The sequence below is a fragment of the Rhea pennata genome, chromosome 1 (assembly GCF_028389875.1).
Source record: "Rhea pennata isolate bPtePen1 chromosome 1, bPtePen1.pri, whole genome shotgun sequence".
Classification (NCBI taxonomy): Eukaryota; Metazoa; Chordata; class Aves; order Rheiformes; family Rheidae; genus Rhea; species Rhea pennata.
Genome location: NC_084663.1, coordinates 53,021,077 through 53,041,091, shown reverse-complemented (window position 1 = coordinate 53,041,091; position 20,015 = coordinate 53,021,077). Strand labels below are relative to the sequence as shown.

The following is a 20,015-nucleotide window of genomic DNA, read 5'->3' as shown; positions in this document are numbered from 1 at the left end:
CTCAGATATCTAAGGTCAATAAACAGACAACAGCCTTTCCCATCAATGCAGAGTTGAGATATCCTCTATTTTGCAACTCAGCTTTTTACTACCACCACAACTCCTTCTCCTCTTAGCCTAGAGCTGCATCTCAAAGTCACTTATTTTTGGTGCACCATCTCTAACGTGCTGTACCTAGTGCTGTTCCGATCCCACACCCTCAAAGAATTCTCTCATTCTTGTGGAAATACCTGTTGGTCCTGAGTCCAGTTCCATGAAGAATGACCCTTAGAAACTGATCTGACTGGTTAGGCATTGCAAGCCTGGTTAAATAGAGAGAGGATTTCTGAGCTTCCCATTCAGAAATCCTTAGACTTTGTCCTTAAGTGAAAGACATGGGGAGTGGGAAATCACATATTTGCATAAAAATTCAGGCTATTCACTTTCTGCTTTATTTAGTAAAATAAATGGAAAAGTTCATGTGACCTCAGACTATCAATCTGTTCCTAATGTCCGGAGGGACTGACAGGGGATGCCAGCCTGGCACTAAAAGCAGAAGAGAAGGAAGGAACCGTCATGAGGGAAACAAACCTGACAGTTTCTCTAGGAGCTACAGGCTGTATCTCTGATACTACCATTTTGCTGTATAAACCTTTGCTCTGATAGTGGTGGCATGGAAGGACTCAGTGTAGAGAAAAAACAGTGTTCCTGGAGTACAGAGAAAAGAGAGTTAGAGCCAGCAAATGAGTAGGGAGGAGAGATTCCTAGAGGGGATAGACAGCATATATGTATATGGTAAGGAGACAGGAAGTCATGGTTAATTTGGCCCTTATTCCTACTGTCCCAGAAATTCCTGATCAGTGCAGCTTAGTGAATTCTTCACACATCAAGAACAGGTGACTCTGGGCACAGTCATCCTGTGGGCTGAGAGAGGAATCAGAGTTCCTCATTGACGGCTTTCTCCTTTGGTTCGTCTGGTTCCTCTTCTTTCTAAAACACATTAGATCAAACATTGTCCAGTTTTTCAAAATGGTGATGATAGGAAATGAGCCAACATAAAGGCCTCCTCTTGGTCTCTACACCACTGCCCTGCCTATCCCATTTCAATTGGGGGCAGGTTTAGCTCTGTTAGTTAGAGCATGGTGCTGCTAATGCCAAGCTCATGGGTTCAATCCCTGTATGGGGCTACACTGAGGGTTGGACTAAATGATCTCCAGAGGTCCCTCTCAACCTTACCATTCTATGATGATACAATTGCACAACATAGGCCACTGACATATGAGGCCTCTGTGCTATATCAAGGTGAGCTTTGGAAAAAAAAGAGAACTCTAACATTGGATGAACATGTAGATTAAATTGTCCTTTCCCCAGTAAAGAACTCTGGTAGAGTCCTGAGTCTTTGTCTGTGTACTCTGTTCTGTGGCCTTCTTGACAGATTTCCTTTCTACACCCATTGTCTGTCTCTCTGATCCCCTCCCATCTGCTGCCAGCCACTTCCCCCGTTCCCAGTGCCCAAAAGCATCCTTCCACCTGTCTTCTCAGCTGCTACTCTCAGCAAGTATATGCTTCCACCAAGACCTTTTCCTGTTTACAGAGGTCAGTGAAATCTACTTGTTGTAGACTAGAAGGCAGAGGTCAATGAAGAAAAAGGCTCTCCAAACACATCCATCTCTGCTCTGCTCTAGACTTAATGCTTTTCTGATATCCAAGTACAAATGAAAATGAAAGAGGAGGTGGCGGAGGTGAGGAAGAGATCAAGCAACTGAGGGTATTTTCCTCAAGAGCTTTTTCAGCAACAGCATTTTCCCACAAGGGCCAGCTTCCTGTAGACTGTACAAGAGTTCCCTTTTACCTTCTGCTTTCTTTGTAAGAAAATATTACAGAAGTCCTGCACACGCTCAATGGAGACTTCATCCAGAGGCAATACATCTTGCTCGTCATCTGGTGTGTGAAATATAGCCAGAGCTGGCAGCTGGGACTTCTTCAGTTTGAAGAATGACAACACTCGTTCATTGCTCTTCATATTGCTGTCTACCAGGACAAAGAGAATCTGTGAGAAGAAAGAGAAAGGCTGAGCAAAACAGAGACTGAGAGAGAAAGCAGATCCCCAAGCAGTGATCATACAAAGATTAAGTGATATTATTGCAATAAGTTAGGCTAGATCTGAGGAGATGTACCAGACTTCGTTAGGACAACCTTGCCAATGTCTAACTGTTCTATGCACTACATTTTTCCATATTTTATCAAGTCCAGGTTGACATAGCAAAGTGTCTAATTTTTCTTTCTTTAAGATGTACCCACTCTGTGACAGGAAGGCGGTCTCCATTTTTATTCTCTTTAATAGGTATGGAAACAAGATGTCTGCTGTTGGTGGAGTATGTAGAATAAGCTGACTCCTCCACTTGAGTGTTACTAGGATAAGACGATCACATCCTTGCAAGACCCAGAGCAGCAGGGTAAAAAAAGTACCTTGTGTGTGAATGGAGAACCAAACTCAGCTGCAAGAATACAGCAGTAAAGTCCAGAGGAACAGGAACCAGGAAGGACAAGAAAGAGTGTTTAGAGTACCAAACATGAGAGATGTATTTAAGTTAGCTGCAGTGACAAGACATGAAGGTGCAATGGTTTGGGAAATGGGAGGAGCTGTTGGCAAGACACCAATGCCCACATAGACCAGCTCAGTGAAACATCATTCAGAACTGTTGAGAGAAGCCCAAGAATGAGTAAGCCAGAACAAGAGTGGCCTACAGTTTTTCGGGCTCCTGAACATTCTTGGAGAGCAAGATTAAACCAAGGATTGGTGACCAACTTGATGATATCATTTTTGATGTAGGTTTTATCTGTGATCTTACATGGTGCAGCAGGAATTGAGAAACATTTAAAATTCTGGACCCTGAAAGATTATCAATAATATGTACATCTCAAAATTTTTTGTTAAATTATCTGTTAATGCTGCATTGCAAACATTATATATAAATTGCATAAAATAAAATAAATGCACAAATTGAGAAATTTATTCAATGATCTGATTAAATATTATCCATTGGCAGCTGACATCCAAGCCAAAGAAACAAATATCCAGTTAATATATGTCATTTTATCTTAGCTGCCTTAAGTTATACAAAAAAAGAAAAAAAGTTTTAAAAAAAGAAATGCACTGTGAGGATAATGGGTCTAGTTCTCAGCTTGTGACTCATTATTTTCTTTTCAATCAAAGCACTCAAGTTACTTCAAAAAAATTTTTTTTCCTAAAAATAAACCTGGTATATCTCAAATCCTTCACTTTAATAAATTTGCTTTTTATAAAAAAAAAAAGTTTCTCCAGAAAATTTTGTTAGGCAAAAGCCTATGGGAAGAAGGAACAGTTAGACTGGTGGAAGAGTTAACTGCTGTTAATTTTCACTGAGTATGTCTGATATTTCATGCAATTTCTCTTTCAGAAGTTAATTGTGCCTCAAAGGCAATAAACTGATGAGCAGACTGGTTGTGGGGACATTTTCCCAGAGTGCTAAATTCATCCTTTTGGGAGAGTATACTTTCATGCCATTTTGGCCCAACACAAGAATCTATAATCTATGCATGGGAAAGGGACATGATTTCAACTCCACACTAAGTTGACATAATCTTAGTATGCATCCTCATATCATCTCACCTAATCAACACACAGACACAGTATTCTTGGTGATGTGTCGCTGGCCAGATACGAGATTATATCCAAAGTATAGCCAGTGAATGAGATGACTGCACTTGGAGATGGATTACTAGGCAATCCCCTTAAAGTGCCAAACTGAAGAAAAGGATCTGTGATGAAGGATCTGACCTAAGAGACAAACATCAGGTTTTCAGATGGAGCAGAAGGAATGTGAACAATGGTTATTTTTAGGGTTCTCCTTCCAACTAGCGAGCTGGAAACAGAGCTTTGTGTCGGAGGGAAGTACTCTCAGAGGGACTGTAGAAGAGATGGTACGACATTTTGACCAAATGTCTATGTCATTTGGTCATTCATTGTCCTATGTCATTCATCAACTTTCGATTTTCTCTTTGAAAGATCCAATAGGCAACAAAAAAGCATTTTGTTAATCAAATGTCAATCAGGAAATTAATCAAAAAAACAATTAGAATTCCTGCACTGTTAAATGTTAACATTTTGTATGCTAAAACTCTTTAGCTTTAAAACAGAGTAATAGCTTTTTAAAATAGTAACATAAACTTTAGTCAATATTGTTCTCTTAATGAAATTTCCAGCTTTTGTTAAAAATCCCAAACCTAAAAAACTGTAAACATTTTATTTATGAATACAAGAACAGAATAAGAATTTAAAAAAAGGTTGATATTTAGATATCCAAACACTTTTTGTTTGCTTCTATTATAGAAGAACTAAAACACAAACAACTGACTCATTAACTGAAAGGGCTAAGACAGCATTCACAGTTCTTGACTTGGATGTGTCTAGTGACTCACATTTAGCACAAAGAGTTTCAGGGTTCTGAAGTACAGCAAAAGTATCACCCTCTTGTGAATGATATTCCAGAAATATGGGACAGACTGCAATTGTATCTATCCATTGTCACTTGAAAGAAGACACCTTAATACCTTCACTTGACTATAAGAATGATTAATTCCTGATAAAAGCTGTGATATGGTACAACTTTTTTTTGTTTCAATAACAAAAAATAAATTATGCATCCTATGCCAGATATGCTCCTGCTAAAGACTGTGTAGCCATGCAGTTACAACTTTGAGGCAGTCAGTATGGTGGATTTGTACTGAGGCCACAAACACAGGAAGCCTGATCTCTCAGCAGCTGGAAACCAAATATATTTCTAAATAGGGACATTTCCATGACTGATTTCTCCTGGTGGGACTAGTGTTTTCTCATGATGAATTCATTTTGTTGAAAGATTCCCAACCAGCTGTAATGAAAAGAATGAATGCAGCAACTATTGAAAATTATACTGACCACTCTACAAGAAAACAACAGGTCTTTTACCCTGACTATGCCCTTATGCTTCTGTGGATAGGAGCCACTGTGCTTCCAGTACTGTAGCCACACTGAAAACTTTCCCAGCATTCAAGGAGACAGAAGGCAAAATGAAAACATGAACAATTTTTCTCAGATGAAATAATTTTTGTGATACATAATTTCAGCAATTCACTCTGCTGTACGCATGGTCCCTTGACTGGTTTCCTCAGTGTCCTCAAAGTGATATGATGATGACTATTCACAAGCCAAACATGTTACCCAAGCTCCTCACAGATCAAGTTAAGAGGCTAGATCTGAAACTATTCCTGCATTTTCCTTGAGGAGAAATGTTTCTTGCATATTTAGGACAACCATGTTCTACATTTCCATAAGAAAATAAAAACTCTTTGTGGATATTCCACCTATTCTAGAAGGGAAGAAAGGACATGCCTGTCCTTCTCCACCAGTGATGGAAAGAGTGTATGGCCTTAGCTAGGACCACTTAACAAAGTTATAGTTCATCAAAACAAATCCCACTTCTGATGCCAACTATCATATCATTGCCAGAAACCAATAGTTTCATCCAAAAGAGAAGGTTTGTTTTCTCTCTTGAACTATCCTGAACAATAGCTGTTTTCTTTGGTTTTCCACAAAATTGTTTCATCTTGTACCAGTCTTCTTGCCTGTTTTTAGAGGCCTGCTACTAGAGGTAGTGAAGGATATGCTGCATGTCTGAGGCACTCTCAGCACCAACTCTTCTCTCCACACAATATTCCAAGAACACCAAACATAGAGCAATATTATCTGTGCACTATCTCTCAAAATAAGCTCCTTTTCAGATAATTTTGCAGATTGAAGCTGTCTTGGTGTCTTGACAACTTGATTCGTAGCCTAGTGCTTTTAGAACATGAAGTTTCTGGTAAATAATAGGATATGGAATGTTATTTCTCAAGGAATTTGATTTAATTGAGCCTAGTACTCCAATGGTAGAAGCCAATTTCATGTTTGCTATTTTTTTCCTCTAAGGAAAGCAAATGGGAAGAATGATCAAGCCTCATACCCAGTGTTTGACCTTGAGCTTTACAGAGATACAGCCTTCATTCTTTGAGAAGATTGCATAAGCAAAGAGATCAAATTCTTAAGTTTGAATAACTTCTCACATAGCTTCTGGCAAATCAAAGGAAAATGAAAACATTAGTCACGATTTAAAAAAAGAGAGACCTATAAAAACAACTTTACTGCGGATATCTATCAAGTGATCTAGACAATCCATGTTTACAAGTTTCCCAGTTTATGGCTAAAAAAGACGTCTAAATATTCTCTCTCTCAATTTTGGAGACATCAGTGTCTCGTAAGAAAGATAAAAAGTGTATAAATGACTGTCAGCAAGAGGAAGGACAATTTCCTTTCATGTCCATGGAAGAATTCCTAAAGAATACTCAGCAGTTTCTCAGAATTCGTTTCTAAATGGGATCCACATATAAGTTAAAAGTGAATTTGCAAGCATCATTACCCATATCATTTTGACATTATATAGCAAGTATATCAGTTGTAGCAAAAGCTGCTTTTGTTATTTCCCAAATAACCTTATTGAAACTTCTACAAACACCCATGAAGTTCACCAGCTGTAATTGACATGTTATGCTCTGATAATGTGGAAAGAAAATTGAAGACACCCATGCTAGTTTGGCTCAGTGATGCAAATCCTGCTATTTCCTTTCCAGCAGAAAGCCTGGATTTTTGGCAGTTCTTTTCCAAATAAGCACATATTTGAGTGCAATGGGATCTTTCCAAGAAGGCTAATGGATCCTCTCCTGCAGCTGCAGTACTCTAAGTTCTGTCTGTTTGCTGTTACCCATCCACAATTTTTTTCTCAAGGTCTGCTAGAAAATTACCTTATTTCCTTTCATTCTTGTCAGCTCTTGGTGACTTACCATTATCTAACATTAGCACTTCCCTCTCCAGCTTTTTATAGCCTTCAAGTTCCACTATAATATCTAGAGGAATCTAGAGTGTTTTCAGACACTCACTACTGCTCAAGGTATGGTTCAGGCTATTTTCAGGTTCTCCAGTTGAAAGCTTGAGTTTCCTCTCAGTCAAAGATGAAAAGACCATAAACCAGAGATAAAGGAACCATAATCCAGGGACTGGCAGTGGATCACCTCCTTCACCATCCATTTTCTTCTCTCAGACTGCAGCAGAGCTGTGTGAAAGGATTGGTACCTCCTCCACTGCTTGGGAACCCTCTCAAGCCTATGAATGGGCTCTGTGCTGTCACTGTGGAAAAGGTACAATATGCACCAAGTCTCCCCTCTCTGTTCTGGCACTCTGCAGTCACCTTGAAACACTGCAAGCTTAAGTGGTACATGCTTACAGGGAACCTGAACATCTCTCCACTGGACAGCAAGGATTCCCTGCTTGAACTTCTGACAATACTAACGCACAGACAACCAAGCTACAGGCTATGAATTATTTGTCAGTCATTCTGAATAAAATTTAATTCAATAATCTTGCATTTTAATTCAATAATCTTGCATTTATGCACAGATAATTTATGAGCTACTAAAAGGCAGTTGAAATCACAATTTAGTTCTCAGAGTGCAACTCTTTGGAGGGAAAAAACTTGCTATACTCTCAATCACTTCATCTATGTACCTTACAGTATTACTGTAGTGAAATGGTAATAGTCAAATCCTCACACATTTAGTCTCAATATTTCCTTCTGGCAAACTCCCTCTCTATTAATGTGATGGGAAACTTCTCTGCATGAATAATAATAATAATAATAAAAAAGAAACTAGATTTGGCTTGTGGCTAATTAATAAGTCAGCTGGACTTCAGTACAACATTTTATCCAATGTTTTGTAAAGTATTTCTAGGAAAATTAACTCACATCCACAGACATGTGGGCTTGTCACATGAAGTGAAAACTGGACGCATCCACATCAGCAAAGGATAGTGATGCTGAACAGCGATGCACTGCATTAGAAGAGTTAGTTGGTGGGGGGGAGACTTGTATCAGACTGCAGCTCATGGAGGACAGGGATAATGGTGTCACTATAGCACACATCTCATAAGAGATGGATAGAATTTTTCAGAGAAAGGAGTTTTCTTTCATCAATATGGATTTATCAAAGAAAAACACTTTTCAGGATATCTTTTGGCTATAATGTATGGTTTCTGACTGGTTTCTTCCCAACAGGTGGGAGATTTCAAGGTCCAAAGTAGTCTTGCCACAATCAAATCTCAAGACTTTTGAGGATACATGGTTCTCCATTTCAAGCTGAGGACATACTTGCTTTTTAATCCTTCAATAACACAAGCAGCTGCCTGCAAGTATCCTTGTTCCCAAAACCCAACTTTTTCCACCCTCATGATCCTCTACTGCTGCGAGTTTCTGCCTGCCCCCCCCACCTGCCATTCTCCCCTGCCCTAAATGCCTTCTCATTGTTCCAAATCCTTCACTGGCCTGCCAATTCCTTCCTCTGTTCCCTGGACACAGCTATAATCCAGCTGCTGCCATGAAAAGATTTACTATTTGGGGAGTTAGCAAAGGGGTGGGAACTAGAGGAAATTTCTCTAAAAGTCATCATCTATTCCATCACCTTACTGTGGGAAATCTGACAAACCCATCTGCCATTCCTTTAAAATAGCCCATTCCTCAGGACCCAACCAGAAGGCTAAGAGTTAAGAAGTACCATGGCATTAATTACTATCTGGTCACTTATATAATGCTCCTTGGCATCTCACAGGCTATATATACAAAATCACCTCTCACACCAGTGGAATGTAACTGTCAGGAGACTGAACTGCAGCAGCTGTTTGTCATCTCCCAATTGAAAGGGAACAAAACTGGACTAGAAGCAAGGAAGAACAAAATGTCCTACTAAGAAAGTGTGTGGGGGGAACAGGATACAAAAGAAATTTTCCCCGTATGGAGGCAAACTGGCAGAAGATTAAGAGATCCAATCCCTCCACTTGATTGTCCAGTTAATCCTCTTTTCCTCCCATTTGGCTTTTGCTTCACTAACGCAAAGGGTAGGAGATGATGTCCCCCCATTCACAGAATAAATCACTGTTTTCCCTTCTCTCCTTGATGGATCCTGTTTAATCTCTGTTTGGACTCACCTTCCCTTGGAAGAGCTCTGCTGCCTCAAGAAATCTGCGCATGCGCTCAGGATGTTCTGGGGACCTCTTGTCTGTGATCAGGAGGAGGTGAAACTGGACAGAACTGTGCAGCAGACCAATTGCTGTCTGCCAAAAACAAAGTCATTACCAACATAGAGAGAGAGAGACATAGGCAAGAGATTGAGAATATTCAATTTGCGTTGGATGTACTGCCAGACGGACATCAATTCTCATATTTTAACTGAAGCTCCTTTGCTAATAACCCTTGCAAGCACAGCTTTCTTTGAAATAGGAGGAATCAGGTCTGGGTTCTTTGAAGGAACTCTTAATCTCCTGATTTCACTTATTCCTGAGCCAAGAGTCTTAAGATCATAAGGCCAAAGCCTTAGGATGGCCAGTGACTAGGCAAGGGGGCCACCTGGATACAGAAGCTAAAGTCTACAGAGGCAAGGAAGTGGAGATGGAAGACCAGTGAACACTAAACCATTGGAGTCATGCACCACCATGGTGCACCCAATCACTGAGGTCTGGCACCTGGCTAAAATGGGAGCAAGAAAGTAAGAAGGATTTGTAGTGCTGGGACTGGTGTGTCCCTTCATTAACTTTCTTGAGTATTAAGCTGTACATAGTGAGGAGCCCCCAGTAGACCTCATTTCAGCAGCCCCAGGAGCTGGGTAGCCAAGAGCCCTGAGGGTTAACACTGCTTTCTCTACTGGGAAAAGTCCTGGAGCTGGCAGTCGCTCCATCCCCTGAGGAAGGGCCAAGCAGGCAGCATACGTTGGCCCTCTGTGAGCAGATTGGGGCTGGCACTGACCAAGAAGTCATTGCTCTGTCTCCAGGTACTGGGCAATTTGTCATCTCGCTTCTTCTCCTGTCCTCTTCATGCAATGCAGCCTCTCCCTCAAACTAAACAGAAGTCTGGCCAGGCTACAGCTGACCTGTTGCCTCCCCTGTGCTACTGAAACCACAGAGATACAGACCGCCCTGCGCCCTGCTCCCCGTCCACACTTTTATGAAGAAACAGAAAGTTTCAACACATTCCAAGAGTAATAGTGAAGGAGTCAGAAAGTGCACTTCTGCAAGGGCTGTGCACCACAAAGCATCTAGTTTTTTGGTGGCTGGGACTTCCCCTTAACCTAATATTTACCATGCGTTTGGTACCACTTAACTTCTGCGTAGTGTGCAGATGGGGCATGGGATAGTGTAGAGGGGATGCAAATCAAGGCTGAAGAGTGTTAGAAGAACTCATGCGAGAGGACAGGACTGGAAAAATAGAGGATGAAACCAGGCAGCAGCAAGGGGCACTACAAGGCTGGGTGGAGAAGGTGCAGGACTAGTGCACCAGTTGCTCTGGCAACACCAGACAAAGGTGTGTTTGTTCACACAGCCTTTTGAAAGAGAGATCAGCATGGCTTATTAGCGTAGGTTCATCGGCATGGCTGGATCACATCCGACTCTTCTGGAAAGTACACAGGATAATCATTGCCTAAAAATTGCCTAAAGTATGTGGGCGAAACAGTAAGGGCCCCAGGATAGGGTTAGAAACTCTTGGCAGGGCTTAGTTTGATCCATGTGACCCAACATTTTGCTGACCTGTAACATTCTTAAATATAAACAGCATATGCACTGGGAATAAATATTTATGAAAATCCAAGCTACATTAGCAGAGCTGGGAGGCCTTCAGGCCTTGGACTGCAGGAGGCACTGTTAATTGCAGCATATTGGTAGTACTCCAGAGGGTCAGGAGAAAACTGGAACATGAATACTGCAGGTCATACTGGAGGGGACTGGTTGAATAGCTTAGGGACTTCTAGGTCAGAAAGACAGCCTGAGTACTGAACAGGACACAGCATTGCGAGAGCCCAAAGTATCATCAGAAATGCATGAAAAGGAGCAATATTCTAATGAATTGCCAAAAGATACAAGGGAGGCTAAAACATTACAAGGATTCAGAAGGACTGGGTGTTTATAAAGATAACAAGAATATCCTTGCTGCCATTATTTGGGTGTTTTCAAAGGGCTGTGAAGACAGCTGGGCAGGAAATAGCTTTTCTGTCCCAGGAAATAGTCTATGATTTTGAAATATTTTTTTATCATCCCTTATCAAGATGAAAACCAAAAGTACTTTTTTTTTTTTTTTTTTTTTTAAGCAGAACTTCTACAGTATTTCACTTGGAAACAAAATGGAGTATTTCCAAAACAAAATGCCCTCCTCTCTGCTGGCAGGCTGCACCTGAACTGGGGAATGGTCAGCCCTCTTAGTGATCCTTGGCACCAGTTTCAAAGGTACAGCTTTGAAACAGGTTGTGCCATTCTTCTTTAATTAAATTAAGCCCATTCAGCACTACTGTAGCTATTCAGAAGTCCACAAAAAGGAAAAAAAAAATGAAAGAAAAAAAGAACAGGAATGACAAAAGTCTCAGCCTTGTGTCCATCACAGCTTCTGGGACACACCGGCTCCATAGTAACCAGCCCAGTGAACTGCTGGGATCTCAGGAGAGCCTAAAAACCATAATCTTTGGTACTCCACAGAAGGAAGGAAGAGACAGGGGGACCTTGCAATTGCCAGGGGAGTCAGGTGGAGGGGCAGTGAAGATGGGCAAATTCTGGGAGTTGAACTGGCAAATTCTGGGAGTTGCACACATCTGCATGTGCAAATTTCTGGGCCACAGGAGGCCTGAGGAGAAGGTTGAATGCCAGGGCAGGGGTTGTGGGGAGCTAGTAATTACCACAGGGTTGTACTCAGTCACCAGTCGGAGTTCATTCATCCGAATGAAATGAACCATCTTCTCAGCACTGATTTCTTCCTCGTCTATGATATCCAGATACCTCCGGTCATCATCTGCCTGAAGACATGCAAAGATACCTACAGTCATAGCTGTCCCCTCCATGAGTATTTCCTCCAGAGGAGTGGATGGACACTCATCATAAGTGCACACAGACACCTCTGGGGATACCACTTTCCTCTCCTGCCCAAAACATAATCTCCATTTTGCAAGGTCCAGACCCATTAGATTTATAGATCTACCTGGGCATGGAGAAAATTTTCTCTTACCCTCCGTCAGTCTCCGAAGGCAAACTTTGGCATAATAGAAATTACTGGGGATGCCAGATTTCCCCACAGTATCAGCTCCTACTGCACTGGAGACAGGGAGGATTAGCTGATAAACTTTTCTAGGGGCTGTGGGGAGAGATTATTAAAGCAGCCTACTCCTTACATCGATCTTGGCTTTTCATCGCTCTTTAAAATCTTCATCTGCTTATTCTATTTCTTCTAAAAGTAATAAACATTGGCATGAGCCTGTATGGATTTCCTGGAAACACTGTGCAAGCATGAAATCTCTCCAATAAAAAGTCGAGGTTTTTTTCCAGCACAGCAGGAAAAAAAAAAACAAGCCCAGCAGATTTTAGCTTTAGAGGAAAATCCATCTTGCCACACATCTCCCCACACTTCACCCACCCACTCAAATGGTGGTTTAATTTGTTGAGGTTTCGCTGACCTGATAAACAGAGAAAAAGAAGGCAAGCATTAAATAACAGCTAAACCAACCAGAGGGGCACAGTTGCTGTATAGTGGATAGATGGGACCATGGGAGACGACCGATCTGAGCCATAGGGTTGCTGGGCTATGATATGTAACAGGATCAAAGTTTGAGATTTGAAGACCTTTTATATATATATGTTGTATGAGGTTCTTGGGGCTGAGGAAATGTACTCATACATACCTCAATTTTATTTTCTGCATCTGTACATACTCTGAAAATGCATGTTAGTTTTTCTAGATTGTGTTCATGGTGTGCAGACATCTAAAGCCCCCTTTGTTGTTCTGCAGTCGCTACCAAGGACTTTCATCTGGCAGGGGACCACTGCACTCTGTCTAGCCACCCAAACTGGTGCTTTTCAGACTGTGCAGTCTGATTCCTCTCTCAGACTTGCTCCAGCATAAAATGAAAAGACATCTCCACTCTAGTGATGGGATCAGGCCAATGCAACATCTGTATGGGTGAGGCCAGACAGGCCTTGGGAACCAATTTAAAGCACTCTGTACCCCACAGAAGGCCTTCTCTTGACTTTCATGGGCTTTTGCAAACAAGAAGTGGTTATACCTCTGATTATGCTATCCTGGTCATGCATCTTTATATTTTTCAAATAAGTATTTGATTGCAAGTACCTGTCCCAGTTCTTTTTCTTTTCTTTTTTAGCTCTTACTCCTTAGTCCTACATAGTATTCAGCAAGGAATAAAAGGAAAAATAATGTGCCTAACTTAAATTTAGGAAAAAATTCAAAATTATGCAAGTGAATTGTCAACCACATCTCACCTGGTTGGTGTATGTTTCTTGGGTTTTTTTTTTTTTGTTTGTTTGTTTGTTTGTTTGTTTGTTTGTTTTTCGTTCTGTTAAACCAGGATTTGGCTGTAAAAGCTGGACCATTAACGGGGAAGATTAAGTATTATCCAAACGCCAACATCGCTTTCTTTTATCAAACACTCTCTCAATGCAATTATCCTTAATATCTGTCACAGTGCAAAAAAAAAAAAAAAGGATCCTTTCAATGTTTTGGAAGAAAATCATCATGACTAAGAACCACAACTGAGATGGATGTTGCTTTAAATTGAAACATCTGCATATGGCAAATAAAAAGTTAAATGAAAGGCCCCTGCCCACCCGTGGCTCATTATTAGATCATGCTCCTTGTATTATTTGGCCAGTGGTAAACACAAGGCAGGAAACGATGAGAATCAATGAATGAGGGGAACAAAGTGGCTTTATATAATCTTTGTACGACCTAGATCTAGATATTGACCAAGATACCATACTTAGTTTCTCTAGCACGTAGAGCTTCCTAGTGTGCTTAGAGCTCCTTTGACCTAGCACTTTATGTGCTTTTTTAACATCTTGTACTACCTAGGGCCCTCTCACCCTCAGATACACCTTTCTTGCCCAGTTTTCAAGGGTCACGCTTTTGTGAGAAGAGGCTATACAAGGTAATTCATATAAGCAACAGAATACTTGCTCTTAGCTTTTTTAATATTCTTGGAGCAAGTACAAGACCCTTCCCAATAATGTCCCTTCAAACTGGAGCAAACATAGCTTCAAATTCAGTGAGATACCCAAAATTACAGCTGGAGTCAACAAAAGTTTGAACTTGTGCAGCATCCATCCCTAAGAAACTGCAAAGTAATGTTTTTAAAGGGTCCATCCCCAAAGTATAAGAACTAAGAAAGGACAGAATATGGATCTGGTTTCAGTCACAATGGAAAAAGTGTGTATCCAGAGCGACAGCTTTGCCTGCCTGAAGCGACACTTGGCAAGGTTTGATTTCAAGCCTGCTGTGTTGATCCATTATAGCATGGTCTCTAGATGCTTTTCATGTCTCAGGAGTCTTTCCAAAACCACAGGAACACCATCCAAATAACACTGAGCTCCAGGCTGGTTGCTGGTCAGAAACACAGCCATCATTCTTTGCAAAGCACTGGGTGCTGAACCAGATCCACAGGGCACACATTTAAAATGGAGAATCTCATCAAGTGTAATAAGTGCTGCATGTCTTAGGGATGCAGGCTCTGCAAGTGAAAAGCAAAAGACCATTCTGAAGCAGGAAGTTCTACAGATTCGCTTTTTAGGTGTGAAGGTAGACTGACTGTTAGTGATAAGCATTTTTTGGCTTGCTAGCACTGAGCGGAGATGAAGAGTCTTTAGTCCTCTTCTTTATCACTACTGCCCAGAGATTTAATTTCTTTTGTAATGGGATTATAGGTCATTTTAAGCTCTTGTTCTAAAGCCTCTCTCACTAAAAATAGTAGGCAGTGTCATGTCTATTGAATATTAATTCTGTAAATATATTCTTTTGTACAGCTTAATGTTTCTCTGGAACTGAGCATTCCTTGGAAATAGCCCTGAGATCTGCCCGGCTTAGCTCGTCGCAAGGCACAGAGGTAACACTTGGCCTCTGTAACAACCTCCTCTGCACCTCCAACGCGCCTCCGGCTTTCGGGGAGCTGCACAAGCGCTGCCTATCAAACATTTGCGGCGTGCCCAGGGCACATTTGCCTTCTCCTCTCCAAATATCCTCCGCCCATGACGGAGGATACTGTCCTACCGTGGCCAGACCGCTGCGTCCCACGCGCCAGGTGGGGGATTCGCAGGGCACGGGGCCCTGCGCACCTGCAGCGCAGCCGCCAGGCCTCGGGCCTCCGGGCTGGCCGTGGGGCCGAGTGCCCCTCTCCCCGCTCCGGGCGCCTGGATTTGAAGCAGGGGGCGCGGGGGGTGGGGGCCGGGGCACGGGGGTGCAGGGGGCCGCCGGGGCCCACGCACCCTGCGGAAGAGGGCAAGGGTGCTCGCCGTGGCGTTGTACTGGGACCGCATCGCCGGGCTGGTGCTGAGGCCGAAGGGCACCTCGGGGATCAGGCTCGCCGCCCGGCGAAACTCGGACACCTCGGGACCGTCCAGCTCCTGCACAAAAGGGAGGGAGGGGAGAGGGAGGGAGAGAGGGGAAGAGAGGGAGGGAAGGAAGGAAAGGAAGGGAGGGAGGAGGGGGAGAGGGAGGAGGGAGGATGAGGAGCAGCGCTTCCCGCAGCCCGCCTGGATGTGGTGCGAGGGCGACGCCTGGTGCCCGCCGCGGCCCCCTCGCCCAGCGGCCTGTTCCCCCCTAGCCCCCGGCCTTCCCCCTCGCCCCACTGCCCGTCCCTCACCCCACAGCCTGTCCCCTCACCCCACTTTGCCCTCCCTCACCCTGCTGCTCGTCTCCTCACCCCGCAGACCGGCCCCCTCACCTCACCGCCCGTTCCCTCGCCCTACAGCCTGTCCCTTCGCCCCATAGAGCGTTCCCCTCACCTCACCCCCTGTCCTTTCCCCCCACCGCCTGTCCCTTCACCCCACAGTTTCTCCCCCTCGCCCCACAGCCTGTCCCCTCGCCCCACTGCCTTTCCCCTCACTCCGCAGCCTGTTCCCTTCACCTCACCACATCCCCTCCTCACCCCACAGCCTGCCCCACTGCCCCGGGCCTGGGCTGAAGGCAGGGGGCCAGCTGGGCTCCGCAGCCCCAGGGCGCCCCAGGCTGGCAGCGGGCGAGGAGGGGCTGGGCAGGAGCCCCAGCCTCACAGGGCTCCCCCAGGAGCTCAGCCCTTGCGCCCGGTTTCTCTCTCGCTCTTCCATTTGCCCCACAAGGCCCAGCAGGAGACGGGGCTCGTCAGGGCTGTGGCACGACACAGGGACTGCGTGCGTGCACCCGTGTGCGCGCACACATATGCATGCGTCCATCCCCCCCGCAGGGCCCTTCGCAGAAACGGAGCTTCCCTGGGTGAGGAGGCGGATTAAAAACAAGTCCTGCAGCCGGGGTGGAGATCCCCTTCCCCCACGTCTTTCCCTCCCGCGGTCTCCTTTCCTGCACCGCGGGGACCCTGTGCAGGGATGCCTCCGCCTGACGCCCACCTGCCCTCACCGGGGCAGTATAGTGGTGCCAATTACCTACTTTGTCACGCGCTGGGAAACGTGCTGTTCATCTCAGAACCACAACCGCCATGCAGCTACAACGGTGCGGAAATCTCAGCTTTTACTTCTTTTAAACCTTGTTTATTATTCCCATGCTCACTAGAGCTCTTAAAAGGCAGGGAGAAAATCCAGAATTGAGAGGTATCACACTTAAATATGCACATCTTTTACATATTTATATACATATATATCTATATAATAATTTTAAGATAACCTCTTGGTTCTGGAGTCAAGGTTTACCATTTTTAATGGCTTCTGTTAGCAACAAAACACCCTAGTTCCTTCTAAAAAAGTGTCTAAACATCTCCTCTAAAAAGTAGCTAGTACAGATATATTAAATGGTGGAAATACGCAATTTCTCAGCAATTTGGGATCCATTTTCTTTTGTGCAGTGAGAGCATTAGCTACAGCCCTAGGCTATATTAAAGCTTCCATTGCTATTTCCTTTGCAAACTTTTGAGCAACGTATCTTTTGATACTTCTACTTATTGGATTCAAATGCACAAGACACAGTGCCTGCTTGGAAATTGTTTTGTTTTTCTTCTTGATTTCAACAGTCAGCTCAGCTGTTTGCAAGCCCAAAGAGAATGGAAAACAAAATTCTTTCCTCAATCAAAGAAAAATAACTCTCGTGACCTGTTTTGGAAATGCCAGCGCATCAAATCAGCTTTGGCGAGAGTGCTGAAGTATGGCATGGAAATAAGCTCACTGAGTTTTAGAGCATTCCTGTGAAAGATGGGGTCTAATCAGGGCAAGTCTGACCCTATCACACGTGCACGCTGGGTTTCTGGAGCAGTGTGCTGTTTTTCCAACATGGCACGCTGTTCCCGGTAAGGGAGGCCATGCTCATTACACACAGTGCTTGCAGAGCTGCATACTGCTGTGAACTGAAAGGCTGCAGCAGAGAAATGATTTACAGTGAACAGAGAACATGGACATTATCTGGATGAATTTAGTCTCGGGCAGAGGGCCAAGACTAGCCCTCATGGCACACATACCTCCTTATGTACTGTTTAAATGCAGCCCTGTTGTGTTTCGCACATTCAATGCCAGACACATCCCTGGCTTTTGCCTCACGCTCGCTGCCACCAAGGCTGTCCCCGCAGTGCAGGACACCATGGTAGTCTCTCCCTGCTCTAGGATCTGGCATGACAGATGTGATCAGTGTCGTGTTAACTCTGACAGATGAAATCACAGAGCAGGAGGAAGGCTGTGGTGGTGCAAGACGCTGGTGGCCGTGCCCCAGCACTGCTTGGCCCGGTGAGCAAACGCTATCCCTGCCACAGCTCAGTGCGAGGCCTCTGCTGACAGCAGGCCACGAGGCCCTGAGTACAGCCTGGCCACGAGGTCAAACAGTTACCGTCTGTGAAGGAGACATCTGAGCATTTTCACTCTGTATACGCAGCATGCCTCGCCGGTTTGCCAAAGCATAGCACGAGTAGCCTCCGCGGGAGCTCTGCATGCCTGCAGCTGCACACCCTGCAGCGGCTGATGCTCTCTGATCAGTGCGTAGCACTGCCCCGGGGCACCTGCCTCCACACTGACACACTCGTTGCCGCCCATGCTGCACAGGCAGAAACATTGTTCCTCGCTCTGTGATGTGCTGTGAGATGCCTTTGCCCTACACCGAGGGTAGGACTCCCTCCCCAGGCTGCCCTCCAGCCTCAGGCATAGGGCAGGAGGAGGAAAGGAGTTATTTTTGAATGGATGAAGTCCTCTCTCTGACAGAAGCCATGAGGCAGTACATAGGCAGCAGGAACCCAGAACAAAATTAAAGGAGAGGTGAAAAAAGGTGCAGTGGGAAAACTTAGAAATAGTAAGAATTCTCTTGGCCTCTGCTTTTTGTTGCTATAATTCAATATATGTTTTCGTCTAGTTTCCTATGGAAAAATATTCATGCCATTCTGGGGAAAGGGAACACACACCTCTCAATCACTCTTTAATACTGTTGGCCAATTTCGACTGAGTTTAGACACACAGATGCAGAGATCCCAAAGCTATCAACTCTGGCGAAACAAAGCAGCCACATAGAGGGACCATGCTAATATCCACCCTAAGGGGAGGCTACAGCTTCAGCCCAAATCATCTTAGACTTCAGAAAAAGCACACCAGCCCTCCTCTCTGAAACATGGCTTCCTCGGCTCTGTCACGTAGGGAATGCCTTGTTCGTCTTCAGTGATTAAAGCAACCAACTGCCCCTTGCCAGTTCACTGTATTTCTCAGCCACCTGCATTCCCATTTTGTTTCCCCTGCAGCATTTCCATTTTTCCTCCTCCAGGGCTCCTACAGACTCCTACACATTCCTCCCTTGCTCCATCGCTCTTTCTACACATAGACCAAATTCCTGGCATTCTCCTTATGGCTTGTCGCCTAATCCCTCCACGTGTCTGTTACAGCCTCAGCATCTTTCTGGATAGGGAGCTGCCTTTAGAAGGTGTTTATACCACATCCAGCCCCACACTCCCACCAGGCCAGGCTACAGCTAACATCTAGAAAAAGGGAGGTGGTTTGAACATACCTGGAAGAATCCAATGACTGCCACCTCCGCGCCACTGATGAAGGCTTTGACATCCGCTGTATTGTTCAACAGCGCAAGTAGCTTTGCATTTTCAGCTGTGCCTGGACAGGAAAGGTCAGAGTTGGACAGAGGAAACATAAAGAGCAGTTCAAAGAAGTTTCCCTATGCACACACAGGTATCCCAGCCTTTACATGTTTGTCTGCACTCTCAGCACACCTCTCTCAGTACAACACTTGCATAGCACACCCTGAGGAAGCAGACTCAGCATAAGGAAGACTCAATCCGCATTCTTCTCCACTCCCCTTGCAGATCACCATGGACCTCTCCACCCTAGAAACCCTTGTGGTATTCCCCTGTCAGATCCAGTCTTCTCTCTGAGCTAGGGGGAAGTTCACTTACCATGGGATGCAGAGCCTTCGTCATCAGCGCATCCTGCTGGGGAGCCCCCCGTGAGGAGGATAATGAAGAGACACATAAAGATGGAGGTGCCCATGATCCCAGCTTCCCTTCTCTTCGCCATGCCACCTTCCTCTGGTCCTCTGCTAAGCAAGTGACACGTCAGGCGTTTATTGGTGGGAAGGGAGCAGCTGGCCTGGGCGAAACCTTCAGCTCCTGAGATAACTGCCTGGCAGGGGGAGCACATTGGTGCCTCCCTGTTGTGGAGACGTCAGCCTTGGAGAGAGCCCCACCACCAGCTGGGTTCTCACAGACAGCGCCCATCACCATGTCCTCCTCACCTACAGTGCTGGACATCTCAGCTACTCAGTGCAGCTCTCCCTGCACCCACACAACTAGGTATTATAAATTGCTAAGAGCCCTGCTTGTAGAGAGAGGCCATTGCACATTCCTAAGCACTCTCCCACAAAGGGTCATTCTCCCTTGGCCAGTGGGACAGCCAGCCAGACAGGCAGCTCCTGAGTTTGCTCTGGCTAACG

General features: G+C 44.6%; 1 protein-coding gene across 1 annotated transcript; it reads right to left on the bottom strand.

Moving 5' to 3' along the window:
• Positions 1-412: 412 nt before the first annotated feature.
• On the bottom strand, positions 413-19,701 carry ERP27 (endoplasmic reticulum protein 27). The gene is made up of 7 exons (XM_062568541.1): positions 19,480-19,701; positions 19,080-19,180; positions 15,386-15,523; positions 11,800-11,916; positions 9,071-9,196; positions 1,832-2,029; positions 413-965 (listed from the first exon to the last, which is right to left on the bottom strand). Exons 1-7 carry the CDS (start codon positions 19,598-19,600, stop codon positions 837-839), a joined length of 930 nt encoding a protein of 309 aa, XP_062424525.1. The 5' UTR covers positions 19,601-19,701; the 3' UTR covers positions 413-836.
• Positions 19,702-20,015: the final 314 nt, after the last annotated feature.

Coding starts and splice junctions, on each gene's coding strand:
- ERP27 (XM_062568541.1), bottom strand. CDS start 19,600: ATGGCGAAGAGAAGGGAAGCTGGGATCATGGGCACCTCCATCTTTATG. Junction 15,524..19,079: donor CAGTCATTGGATTCTTCCAG/GTATGTTCAAAC, acceptor CCTTTTGTGCAG/GAGCTGGACGGTCCCGAGGT. Junction 9,197..11,799: donor TGACTGAGTACAACCCTGTG/GTAATTACTAGC, acceptor TGTTTTTGGCAG/ACAGCAATTGGTCTGCTGCA.